The following is a 13337-nucleotide window of genomic DNA, read 5'->3' as shown; positions in this document are numbered from 1 at the left end:
GATGTGTTGGAAGCAGGAAAAATGGTCAAGCGTAAGGATCTGAGCCACTTTGACAGGGACCAAATTGTGATGCTCGACGACTGGGTCAGAGCATCTCCAAAACAGCAGGTCTTGTGGGGCGTTCCTGGGATGCAGTGGTTACTACGTACAAAAAGTGGTCCAAGGAAGGACAACCGGTAACAGGGTCATGGGCGCCCAAGGCCCATTGATGCATATGGGGAGTGAAGTCTAGCCTGTCTGGTTCGATCCCACAGAAGAGCAACTGTAGCACAAATTGGTGAAAAAGTTAATGCTGCTCTGACAGAAAGGTGTCAGAACACAAAGTGCATCACAGCTTTCTGTGTATGAGGCTGTGTAGGTTAAGTGTTAGGTACGTAAGTTAAAATAAGTTCATACTAAGAAGTGGCATTCTTTACATGATCGTACAATAATTACATCACATTACAATCATTTACATGTGTTGTGTATGTGATCAATGATCAATGATCGCAGGTTTGGTTTTGTTTCAGTCAGTGTTTCACCTTTTCATTAAACATTTTCAGATCAGTTTGTGTTTTTATTTCAGTTGCTAGGGCATTCCAAAAATGTATCCCTTCTACTGAAAAAGACGACTGTCCGCAAATGGTTTTGCGCTGTGCCACCCGGCAGTTGTTATTTGCTGGTCCCCTAGTGGCGATTCTATTGGTGTTTGTTTTTGTCACATATGGACAAAGTACACCTGGGGCGAGATTGTCCACACATTTAAAAATCAATTTAATAAAAGAGAACTTGATAAAGCTGTCACAACTGAGAAAATTGTACTTTTTCAGAATTATACAGTGGTGCCATTTCATTTGTTTTTGATCCATTATTTTCATCGTATCATTGTGCCGTATCATTGTGCCGTATCATTGTGCCGTATCATTGTATCGTAATGAAATGGTTTGACAGTCGACTGTGAAGCCTGGCTCCATACAGCAACACAATAGGATAGCGGTGAAGATATCATGGCATGCATGAACAGTTGAGCTGCCTTGAGAGGTATGTCATGTCTTATCATTCTAAAACAGTTCAGATTTGTCTTTACGGTCTTGCATAGCTTTTTAACCTGTTTATCAAATTTGAGTTTGGAGTCCAAAATGACACAGGAATTTAAAATCACTGACTTCCTGTATTTCCTCTTGATCTATTTTAATTGTAAGCTTATCTTTTGTTTTCCTTCTCATGGAAAAACACATTGACAGAGTCTTTTTAAGATTCGAGGTTAGATGATTGTTTTTGAGCCATTGGGGCACACCCTCCATTTCATTTGTTAATATCTCTGCTTCTACACAAGGAGTTTTAGCCGATACATTAACGATTGTGTCATCAGCGTACATTTGACAACCAGCTCTTTTACAGCATGTTGGTAAATCATTCACGTATAAGCTAAAGAGCAGAGGCCCCAAGATCGACCCTTGTTGAATGCCCATTCTGGATCGTCGGGGGATCGAATGTTCCGCATTGGTTTTAAAGCGTTGCTCTCTACATTCGAGGTATCATGCAAACCAGCCGGTTGCTTGCTCAGAAAAGTTAAAGGTGCTAAGTTTGTTCACAAGTACTTTACGGTTCACAGTGTCAAAAGCCTTTTTAAGGTCTATTAACACCGCTCCCACTACATTACCCTTGCCTAATGAGCTCTTGGTGTTTTCAGTGAAATAGCAGTTGGCTGTTTCCGTTGAGTACCCTGGCCTAAATCTAAATTGTTTATGATAAATTAGTTCATTGCTTTCAAGGTGATCGACCAGTTGTTCTGCAATAATTTTTTTCCAAGATCTTTGGGAGAACGGGTAGAATAGAAATTGGTCTATAGTTAGTTGCCTGCGTGGTCTGCTGCTCCAGCCTTAAAAATTGGCGTCATGACCGCTGTTTTCCAGCTTTGTGGGAATTCACCAGTTCTGATGGAGAGGGTCATCAAATGCGTTATAGGTTTGGCCTGGTTGGAGCCGTGTAGTTGATGAGCGCAGTATCCAGCCCAAACAGATACTTTGCCTTTGAGTTACTAAATTGGTTGATAATTTTACCTACTTTGTTTTGGTCAACCTTCTTAATATAGAAAGACTGCGATGAGTCTGTCGTATTAACCTGTGATAGTTTTACTGGTTCAAAATTTTCAGCAAGCTCCTCCACTGATTGATTGAAGTAATTATTAAATGCATTTGCAATTTCTATACTGTCAGTGCTATTCACTCCATTAACTTCCAGCTCTGTTATTGAATTTCGTTGACTGGGCTTAAGTTTAGTAAGACTATTCGGGTGTTTCCAAAGAGAGGTGCTATTTCCTTCAGATTCCACAATCCGTTGTGTAAAATATGTGGTTTTTGCCTTGCGCAGTTCCCTAACTGCCCTATTTCTCAGTCCCTTAAAGATAAGGAGGTCCGTATTCATTTTAATGGACAGCGCCTTTTTCAGTGCACAATCTTTTTTTTTTCCATTAACTGGTGAATATCATTATTCAGCCAGGGTAAAGAGACTCTTCGTCGCATGCATTTAAAGATTTTAGTATATTTCTCGATCAGTTCTTTGAGTGTTTTCATCAAAGTCATTCCAGTCAATATTATTTAGTTAGCTTTCAAATTATGCATTTTATTTTTGGGAATGACTGCATTACCTGGTCTATGTTCATTCATAAACATTGGTAGACGCTGTTTTGTTAGTTTTCTGACAATCAGGGTCATGTTATGGTCAGAAAGGCCCGTTATTAAGATATACGTCCGTGTAACTCGTTCGGGTCTGTTTGTGACTATCAAGTCAATCATGGTTTAACCCATTCGAGTAATTCTTGTTGGACCCTTTACCATCTGTCGAAAAATAGTATTTTGACGTTATAATTTTCAACTTTTGTTTGCATCTTTTGTCTAACCAATTTATGTTAAAAGTCTAAAGAGAGATTCAGAGCGTCAATTTAACAGTTTAAGCAATTCATCCAAACTATGATAAAATGAGACGTCGTGTGATGGTGGATTATACTCCTGTTTAATCCACCATCACACAACGTCTCATTTTATTTTATTATATTATTTCACAACGTTAAAATTCATCTTGGGGGACGATACTACATTTAAGGCTAGACATTCTAAACATGTGTCCAGTTTGATTTTGTTACATTTAAAAGTGTCTTTGACATTAAAAAAAATACGCCGGGAACATCAATCACACTGGTTGCGATATTACAACCAAGCCGGGTTTTGCTCAGAGCGCAGAAGTCTGGATCAGCTGCGCATGTCGTCCGCTCTGGCAGCTTGGGTCGCCTGTGAGAGTATGGTTGTTCAGGCTCACCAGACAGTTCATGTCCCCCCCAGGTGGGAAAACAGGGCTTCTGTTTGTTGTTTATCATTTGGTTGAGTCCATCTGTCCATCTGTCCATCTGTCCATCTGTCCATCTGTCTATCTGTCTATCTGTCTGTCTGTCTGGACAGTTCCCATTTATTTGTTTTCCTCTTGTTGATTCTCTGCAGTTAAATCTTTTTTTTTTTTTTCCCACCATGGCCCTTCAACAGTTACTCCTACCTCTGCAGGTGTGAGATATGCAGCAAAAAGTGTTGAAGAAGAAACCCAACGATAAGAAGGGGGGAGGGAAGAGGACTCATCCCGGCGGCGGTGGAGATGGTGCCGTTGCAGAGAAGAAAAGGAAGAACCGCGAAGAAGAGCACGGCGGAGATGGAACCCATGAGAGGGGGAGGAAGAACCCTGGTGAACAGGAAGGAGGAGGCGGCGGAAAGGCTCGCCTCGACGCCCTGAGTGTGGGATATTTTAGGAGAGTGGGAGACAGACTGAGCCAGGGGTTCAAGGAGGACGAAGAGAGAGGTGGGTTGAAGAAAAAGAGATTTTGGAGGAGGTCCGAGTGAGTCCCATCCCCATTGAGCTACATGGAAAGTAGCTATTGCCTTCTTCCAGTGACTTCCTTCTGGATCACTGGACAGTTGTGCATATTTTATTCAAACTTGAAATAGATTTACCTTAGGGAAATCATTTGCTGAGGAATGATATAGACTCTTTTGGCATAAAAAAATGTTAAAAAAATAACCAAGATCGTTCTAAAGTCTTAAGACCCAAATCTGAAATGAGTATAGTATTATATTGGGCTATTTTTATTAATTGCAGTTTGCATTGGTTTTATTGTTACTATTTGATTGCCTTATATTTGTTATTTTTATTTATTATTATTATTATTATTATTATTACTCCTCATCAAAAAGCATAAGCATCTCTCATTAAACACTTGGCAGCCTGTTTATTTTTCACAAAATTGAGAATAGAAAAATGACAAATGTCATTTTTAGTTTGAAAAGTATGAAACAGTGTCTAGATATATACTTTTTTCATTTTTTTTATTTTTTAAATACTTACGTTTTGGTCCCGCATATACCAATCCCCAGAATCCGATGTGGTTTTTGATGGCTTACCTCTTCCTAGATGGGAAAAGGGTTTTGGGGGAAAAAAAAATCTCACTTCCTTACTTTGAAGTCACGTTGTGTATCACTGCATCGGCTGAACAAAGATATGCCCTGTGTTTTTAAACTTATTTTTTATACCCCTAAAAAATGAAAATGACTTAATTGAAGTGGTTTATTGTAACTCACGATATCCTATTTTTACCTCTCCCCCCCCCCCCCTCATTGCCTTTATTAACCCTTATTTTCCTCTTCTAATGTCGTCGTCGTCGCCCCCCTCGGCAGTGATTTTCGTGGAGAACGTACTTGCCGAGGTGAAGGGGAAGGCGCGGCTGGTGGCCATGGACTGCACGGGGAGCATCACGCTGCAGCGCCTCCTGCCGTTGGCGGAACCCGCGCAGGTGGGGGCGCTGCTCGCCGAACTGGGCGGGGAGGCGGCGCTGGAGCTCCAGACAGTCTCCTGCGACCGATGCGGAGGACACGTGGTGGAGAGCGCGCTCAGACAGATGTCCCGCTGCGAAGGTAGAGCTGCACTTTCAGTTGTTATTTTTTTTTGTTTGTTTGTTTTTGGGTTTTTTTTTTTTTTGTTTTTTTTTTGTTTTTTTTTTAACCAAGTAAACACTGGAGAAAAATGGAGAGAGGAATCTGATTATGTTGCTGTGAACGTCATACAACCTCTTTTTGAATTTGCAAAGAAAAAGACGGATGGATAATCAAAAGTATGTGGGCAGCCTTTTTAATGAATGGGCTTGGCTACCTCAGCCATTGCAGCCTTGCACACAAGAACTGTTTGTCGTGAGCTTCATGAACTTGGTTCCTGTGGCCTAGCAGCCGCAAACAAGCCTAAGATCACCATGCGCAATGCGAAGCGTCAACCGGAACTGGTGTAAAGCACGCTGCCATTAGGCTCTGGAGCGATGAACACTTCGCCATTCGATGTCCGACGGAGGAATCTGGGTTTGGCGGACGCCAGGACTACCTGCCCGAATGCGTAGCACCAACTGTGCAGTTTGGCCTCGTAATTCCAGTGAAGGGAGGCTACCGCGTACAATAACGTTCTAGAGAACTGTGCGCTTCCCACTTTGAGGGCCCCTTTCTGTTTGGACGTGACCCTGTGCACTAAGCGAGGTCCATAAAGAAATGTTTGACTCACTCTGCTGTGGAAGGACTGAGCCCACACCAGAACCCCGCTCAACACCTTTTGGGATGAACCGTAACGCCGACTGCGAGCCACGCGCCCCATCGCCCGACATCAGTGCCTGACCTGGCTGATGCTCTCCTGTCTGACTGAGAGCCCTGCCGTCTGGAATCACTGCTACCACGTTGCAGAATGTGGTGGAAAGCCTTCCCAGAGGAATGGCGGGGGGGGGTGGGGGGTGTGGTGGTGTTGTAAAATTGTCTGTCGTTCACCTCAGAGTCCGCGGGGGAGGAAGAGAGCGGCGAGGAGAGCGCCCTGGAGGCCCAGGTGCTGTCGCTGAGTCGTGTCGTCAGGGAGAACGCCGCCGAGTTCGTCAAGCACACGCACGGCTCGCACATCGTCCGCACGCTCCTGCAGGTGCTGGCGGGCTGCGTGGGGCCGCCCCGCGCCGACACACGCCCAGGTGGGGGCCGCCAACAATCGCGCATGCATGTTCGGCGCGAGCAGTCGCAAATATGACGTGGCCGCCCGATCGCAAACATTGCCGCTGATCACGGTTGTATTGGGAAGTCGTCAAGTTTATTGATGTAGCCCTTCGTCACAGTACAGTCTCACTCATTTGAAATATTGCAACAAATGGAATGTACATTTATGCACGTCTCCATCGGTTGGGTGGTGGAAAATGAACCGTTAATCCAAATTTTTACTTTCCAATGTTGGCTGTTCCTCATAATGTCGATGCATTTTATGACTGATACTGTACTTATTTTACGGTAATGGATTAAGATGAAAAAAAAGACAATAGGATCATGAAATTGTTGTTAAAATGCAACTCTTGACAATTTACCGTGAATTAGAAATGACCCTGTTCACGCCGGCTATAAATTCGACATGCAGAGTTATTCGGAGCGATGTAACCTATTTTACCTTCCTCACTTCCTCTAGCCTCCAAGGACCGAAACGCTGCTCCTCAGCTGACAGACTACGAGGCCCCCACGTCCTTTTGGTACGAACTGAGGAGTCTCACCGACTCCCTGATGAGCATCGTCAATGGTGAGTCAACGGAATTCATAACTTAAAAAAAGCCAAGCTCGGCGCGGCCGAATGTGTGTTTTTTTTTGTTTTTTTTCCCTCGGTCGCTCAGATCAGAAAAAACAAAAACGAACACTACTACGTTCACCTGATTCTTCTGCCCCTCGTGACGTCCCCTTTTCCGTCGTCGTTCTCGCAGTGAGCATAACCGACACGGTGGCCAGCGCCGTCTTCCAGTCCATGCTGACCGTGTGTCACCGGAAAAGGCCCAAGCTTTGCAACAAGCTCCTGAAAGGCGTGGTGGAGTATCTGAGCACCCGCAGCGCCGCCCCCGGAACCAGGTGAGGGAGGGGAGCCGCGCCGAAGCTGTCTGAAAGCAGGACGCGCCGGGGGAACAGACTTTTGAGGATTCTCAGTTTGGTTTCTGTTACTTCGGCCGATCAGCTTCTACTTTGGGGATTGAAAGAAAAAAAGGAAAAAAAAGTGTACTTGACAAGTCTTCAAATTTGAAATTGATGTTTCAATGACGTGATAATGGCCGCTTTGGCATACTTAGCAGATGCACAAAGTTATTGTTCGTGTACGGTCAAGAAGACAGTATTTCCTCCGCGTTTTGGCCGCCCGTCCACATGGAAACCGCGTTTCAGCTCACTGGAACAAAGCTTTTGGAAAACACCTTCCAGGCTGGAGATTGTTTAAAAACCCAGGGTTTTTTTTTTTCCGTGCGGAGGAAGTAAAAGGAAGCTTTTTGAAAACGCTGACCTCAGGACCTCAACCTGCGGCAAGAACCTACGGGCGTCGCCATCAAAAGCTAAAAGTCTCTCCAACTTTACGAACTGCGTCCATACGTGTTGTGTCTGAATATTATGAAGAAGCTCAATACGCCCGATGATCCTAATGTCCTTCTGTAGTGTTGTTAGATTTTCTAAAACGTTTTTTAACTGGGGGGGAGGGGGAGAATTTCGGACAAATAGCGGCCAACATGTGCGGTGGTTTGACTGGTGTCCCTCCGCAGTCCTCTCCTGGTCTTCCTGAAGGACCAGGCTTCCAGCCGCCTCGTCGAGGTCGTCCTGCAGCTCTCGCCCAAGGCTCTCCTGCGGGACGTCTACAGGAGCCACCTCAGGGGTCACCTGGTGGACCTCGCCCTCCACCCCGTCGCCAACTTCCCCGTCCAGAGGCTGGTGGCGGCGGCGGCGGCGGCTAAGCTAAAGACGGTGGGTCTCGTAGTCTCCCCCGTGGGCGGTGCCAACGTCGCCGCTCCTTCCATCAACTTCCTCTCCTTCCGCCGCAGTTCCCGAGGCTGTTTGACGAGCTGATCAAGGGCCTGGAAGCCATCCTTGCGGCGGGGCACATGGGCGTGATCGTCCAGATGGCCGACAGCTGCGCCCAGAGCGGGGAGAAGCAGGTGGAGATGATGCAGCAGCTCCTCGCTGTGAGTGTTTCCTGTAAATCAAAGGTTTTAATCGACCGGTGCAAATTCCTAGTTACGTCGCTCCGGGGGGGTTGTAAACGCCATAAAGTGCCTTGTACTGTTAACAATGGCACTAGAACAGTGGAAACGCTGAAAAGCACGCTGCCGTGGACCTCCGTCCCTTCCTCCAAACACCGCAGGATTTATTTTCACTTTTCCTTTTTTACCCGAGAAGCACTATTGAGATGAGCTCAGGAAGAATTGAATGTCCACACGGGTCATGGGTAAAATTGGCACTTGAAAGGACCCTTACATTTGCCAAATTAAGTTTAAGTCCATTTACTTGCATAGCGTTGCATTTGTATATTCTGTATATTTTAAATATTTGACAAGTTTTGTGTTGTATTTTTCACCTAATTTGTTGCCTATATTTGGCATTTATTTTTTACTTTCCTTTTTTTTATGCTAATGGTCCGAAGTAGCACATCCATACTTCCTTTTGCATATTTTGTTCATTTTGCATAGTTTTTAGTTCTTTTCACGCTTTCATCCTAAAGCAATGGCCTTTCTGCCTCTTTCAAATGGAATTTACAATTACAAATACAAAATATGGCAAAATCATCTTGAGAACGGTCAAGGCGGTCATGTAAATTGTGTGTGCTGATGAGTAAGCTCATCTGCTAGAACAGATGACACCGTGATGGTGATTTTAATCCATTTTGGATTTTCTTAGTTTGATTTTTTTTTTCCCCACAAAACTCAACACAGATCTTTCTCTCTCTTTCGCTCCGTGCATGAATATCCGCGTGAAGGTAAATAACTGGTGCAGGATAGAGACGTCATCAATACGATCGCTGAATGATCCAGACACTCGCCTGCTCTGTTCACACATACCGCTCAATCGGACATTACCCGAACTTTGTACCAGGGTGCTGGCTGGGTAAAGTCCGGGTCAAATGATTCGGACATTTGTGTTCACATATACAGCTCCTCCGGGTAATGTCCGGATAATTTCAGGGTTACAGTGCATGTGTGAAAGCAGCTTATATCTTCCTTCCTCAGGCATTCCACTGCGCTAATCCCGGCACCAGGCACGTCTCCTGCCTCCCCCTCTTCATGTCCCTGCTCACCTACGAAGTGTACTACCAGACCGAGACAGCAGAGGGCGCCGTGCAGACAGAGGTAAGAGATGGATAAATGGCTAAAGGACTGCATTTTATAAAGCACTTTCCTAATCTCTTGAGTAGTCTTGCGACTACTCAAAGTGTTTTTACAGTACATGCCTCACATTCACCCATTCATACATTGTATTTTCCTGTTTCGTCCTCTCAGGTCCCTCTGTCCTCTATCTGCTACCACGGCTCCCGTCTGGTCCAAGCTCTGTCGGGCTTCAAGGAGCGCTCCCTGCTGATGAACAGCCTCCGCTCCCTCACCCCGGCCGACCTCCTCACGCTGGCCACCGACGCCGCGGGCAGCCACGTGCTGCAGGCGCTCGTCACCACCGCCAGCGACAAGAGCCGAGGCAAGATCCTCAGGAGGCTGGAGGTACGACTCAAGCAAGGGGGGTCCTGGTTTAGGAGCCACGTGGTCCGGCGGGTTCCGGAGAGTTTTTGACGTCTTGTCCCGTCCCTTCCTCCAGGGCCAGTTGGTCCAGATCGCCTGCTCCAGGTTGGGCAGTCGGCTGCTGGAAGCCACGTGGAACAGCGCCTCGGTCAGCCACCGAGAGAGCATCGCACAGGAGCTAGGTAACATACGGTACTACTGTACTATCATTGTTGGCGCCAAATCATTTATGAAGAGTTATATAAGTTTGTTTCATGAATTATGAAGATGATATATATATATATATATATATATATATATATATATATATATATATATATATATATATATATATATATATATATATATATATAATGCCTGGATTGGTCACTGAGAGCGGGCCCCGCCCAATGTAAGAGGAGGAATAGAAGGAAGTGATTTTTAGTTTAAATTCAATGAGCCTAATAATAATAATAATAATAATAATACTACTATATTATGATAATAGTACTATCCTATAATGGTAATAGTGCTATACTATTCTCTGGGGATTCATTCCTGAACAGTCCACATCTTTGTTTTTAAATGCTAAAAGTTTGCAAAAAAAACCCTGCACATGAAGTGATATTTCTGTTGTGGTTTATTGTGTGTTTTAATTTCAATGAAACAGCAGCGGGTTTGAATTTCCATTTTGCGGGCAGTTTCGCGGAATGCATTTGTTTGAGCAGTCTGATCTTTTAAACGGCCATCTTGAGCAAAGTGCATCAATAAAAAATTAAAGCATTTGAAGAGAAATTTCAGTTTTGGTATGAGAAAATAAAAAGGCATTGTGCCATTTTTAGCTTTTTTTTAATTTATTTATTTTCCGTACCTCCCACCCGCTCTGTGTTCCAGTGCCTAGTGAAGCCCGCCTCAGGTCGGACCAGTTCGCTCGCCATGTTTGGAACAAGTTCGCTCTGTCGCACTTCACCTCAAGGCGAGCGCGATGGCAGGAGATCCAGAGCGGCGAGGCCAAGAAGAGGAAGCTGTTCCACGACATTCTGGAGTGACCTCTTGCTTCTTCTCACGAGGAAATGTTTTGAAATCAATAAATAAGTCCTTTTTTTTTTTTTTTTTTTTTTTTTTTTTGTAAAAATATGAACCATAAAATGCTTCTGTTGTGTATTTGATTCTGCTTATAGGAGAAGGACGCAATCCACTTAACAGGAAGTCGATTTTGTAATTCAAGGTCCGCCGTGGACATGGTGTGTGATCTTGTGTTAATCGTTATGAAATTAACCCTGAACACATATTTGTTAATATTTTGTATTACAAGGACTTTGAGCTGGTTTTTCCCTCCTTGTACCATTACATCAGTGGTATTCAAACTGCGGGGGGCCCCCCAGTGGGGCGCAGAGAAATCGTCTCCATGAGAAAACATTCGCTTTAAAGACGAGGGGAAAAAATTAGGCCTTCAATAAATATTCTAAGCGCTCATTTGACATGACAAATTAAATGTCATCAAATATGCTCACCGGGTATTTAAAGTTATGATAATAGTTAATTCTTCATATTTCAATTGATCATTATTTGTTTTCATTTTTTATTTGTTCATTACCTGCGCACCTTTCTGCCCCTGTCAGCCTGTGTGGACGGGCAATAAATGCCGCAAAAGAACGAGGCCGCTCCACCTGGTTCACTCTAAACTACTCCTCACTTAACGACCCTTTAAGCGTCAAGCACCTCATCGCCCATCACCCTTTTATACACTATGTACTATATACACTGTATACATGTCGCCTCATCACCGTTCTGTCTCGTTCCCACAGTCTGTCAGTATTCACTAGCGTTCGCAATTGCCACGCCACCGTGAAATAGCACTTTATATACTGTACATACTATATACACTGTATACATCTCATTGCATCACCCTTCAGTCTCCTTCCCACTGTCTGTCAATATTCGCTACCCGATATATACTATATACACACACACTGTATACACTGTATAGATTTAATCTCATCACCGTTCTCAGTCTGTCTTGTTCCCGTGGTCTATATATACACACTATATATACTACATATACTAGCCACGCCCCTTTACCGTGAAATAACACGGGTCCTCGCCTATCGACCAATTCACTTAACGACCTGGTCCTATGCGCGGAACACGGTCGTTAAGTGAGGAGTACATGTACGTTAGTGGGCATATGACACATTTATTTTATTTGTTCTTTTTGGGAGGGCAATACATAAAAGCTGAAACATGGGCTCCCTATAAAGTCTAATGGAGCAGAAATGTAACGACTAAATTATTTTTATGTGTTCTAGTGTTATAAAAAAATCACTGGATATTGAGGGATCTATGAGATACGTGTGTACTTGTCTCTGACTTTCATCAACTCAATTCTGTTTCAGGAGAACAGCGCGGCCTGAATTTTACACATCCCCGTAAAAAATTAAAATAATGTCTGGGTTGTTAAACCGCAGAGGAGGAAACTCCGTCCTTTCCACCTTGAGTTGAGTGTGTGGAGTACAGAAGCTGAACAGCAGCAATATAAGCATCTAGAGGATTTTGGCTGCTCCCCCGTAAAGCTGCATTATATAGCATTTATTTTGCCAAATAAGGAAATAAACACCATGCTACTTACTCTCTAAACAAGGATCAGACCCCCCCCCCACCCACTTCCCATTTTATTTGTATATTCTTCTACTTCTGTATTTTAAATTAATTTTATTATTATGATGCTTTTACAATCGTCATTTGTTTTTATAGGATTTGTTTCGCCACCCGATGCCAACAGGAACAAGAGACTTTTTATTAAACCTGCATTCATAGAATCCAGTGGCGGCTCGTGGCCATTTAACTGGGTGGATATATGACACCACATCACTCACAACATTAAAACCACTGACGGGTGTAGAGAATAACAGTGCTCATCTCGTTCCAATGGCAATGGTCAGATGTCCAACTCGGTGTTGTGCAGCCACGCCCTCATCTCTGGTCCCACCTGGAAGAGGCCGGTCTCTGACGGTGGTTTGTCCAGAGGACAGGTGGTGGTTATGTGTTCGGCAGTCTGCTCTGGCTCGCCACATTCACACAGACCGCGCTGTCTGCCGAGCCCCATTTCTTCAAAGATGACTTGAAGCAGGCATGTTCTTGAGGTTGTGTTGGAAGCAGGAAAAATGGTCAAGCGTAAGGATCTGAGCCACTTTGACAAGAGCCACATTGTGATGGCTAGACGACTGGGTCAGAGCATCTCCAAAACCACAGGTGTCGTGGGCTGTTCCCTGTATGCAGTGGTTAGTACCTACCGAAAGTGCTCCAAGGAAGGACAACCGGTGAACTGCTGACAGGGTCATGGACGCCCAAGGCTCATTGATGCGCAAGTGGAGCGAAGTCTAACCAACGGGTGCTCAATACATCAATCGCGAGCGACCGGTAGATCGCGCACCATTCAAAAAAAAAACCCTATAAATATATATATATATATTTTTTTTAACCGAGCTGACCAACATGTTGAATGAGCTAAATTTTGAGCTGCAAGGAAAAGAAAATAACCGTGGTCAACATGATCAGTTCAGTTCAGGCAACTTCTGTCCTCAAAGCTGCGGCGCCATGATTTGGGGAACTTTCAAAACCTCACGGCAGAGCTGGGGACCCAAGGGAAGGCGTGTGCGCAACTTGACAGTGAGCGCTACACAGAGCAGATTGAGTCTGTCAGACTTTGCTTTACTCGAGCCCATCGCCCATTTAGGGAAGATATTGAGGTTGATTCACTCCAACACTGTTCCACCTGAACTGGTCTACGGTGGAGGATGAG

General features: G+C 44.5%; 1 protein-coding gene across 1 annotated transcript; it reads left to right on the top strand.

The window, feature by feature from the left end:
• Positions 1 to 3545: 3545 nt before the first annotated feature.
• On the top strand, positions 3546 to 10625 carry nop9 (NOP9 nucleolar protein; the record flags this gene model as incomplete). The annotated part of the gene is made up of 11 exons (XM_080010479.1): positions 3546 to 3825; positions 4698 to 4934; positions 5828 to 6013; positions 6496 to 6603; positions 6782 to 6923; positions 7598 to 7796; positions 7874 to 8014; positions 9056 to 9175; positions 9326 to 9538; positions 9633 to 9738; positions 10430 to 10625. The coding sequence occupies 11 exons, from the start codon at positions 3546 to 3548 to the stop codon at positions 10582 to 10584; spliced, it is 1887 nt and encodes a 628-aa protein (XP_079866605.1). The 3' UTR covers positions 10585 to 10625.
• Between the last annotated feature and the right edge of the window lie 2712 nt (positions 10626 to 13337).

This window comes from Zeus faber (genome assembly GCF_960531495.2).
Source record: "Zeus faber genome assembly, chromosome: 12".
Taxonomy (NCBI): Eukaryota; Metazoa; Chordata; class Actinopteri; order Zeiformes; family Zeidae; genus Zeus; species Zeus faber.
This window is presented reverse-complemented; position numbering and strand designations above follow the sequence as displayed.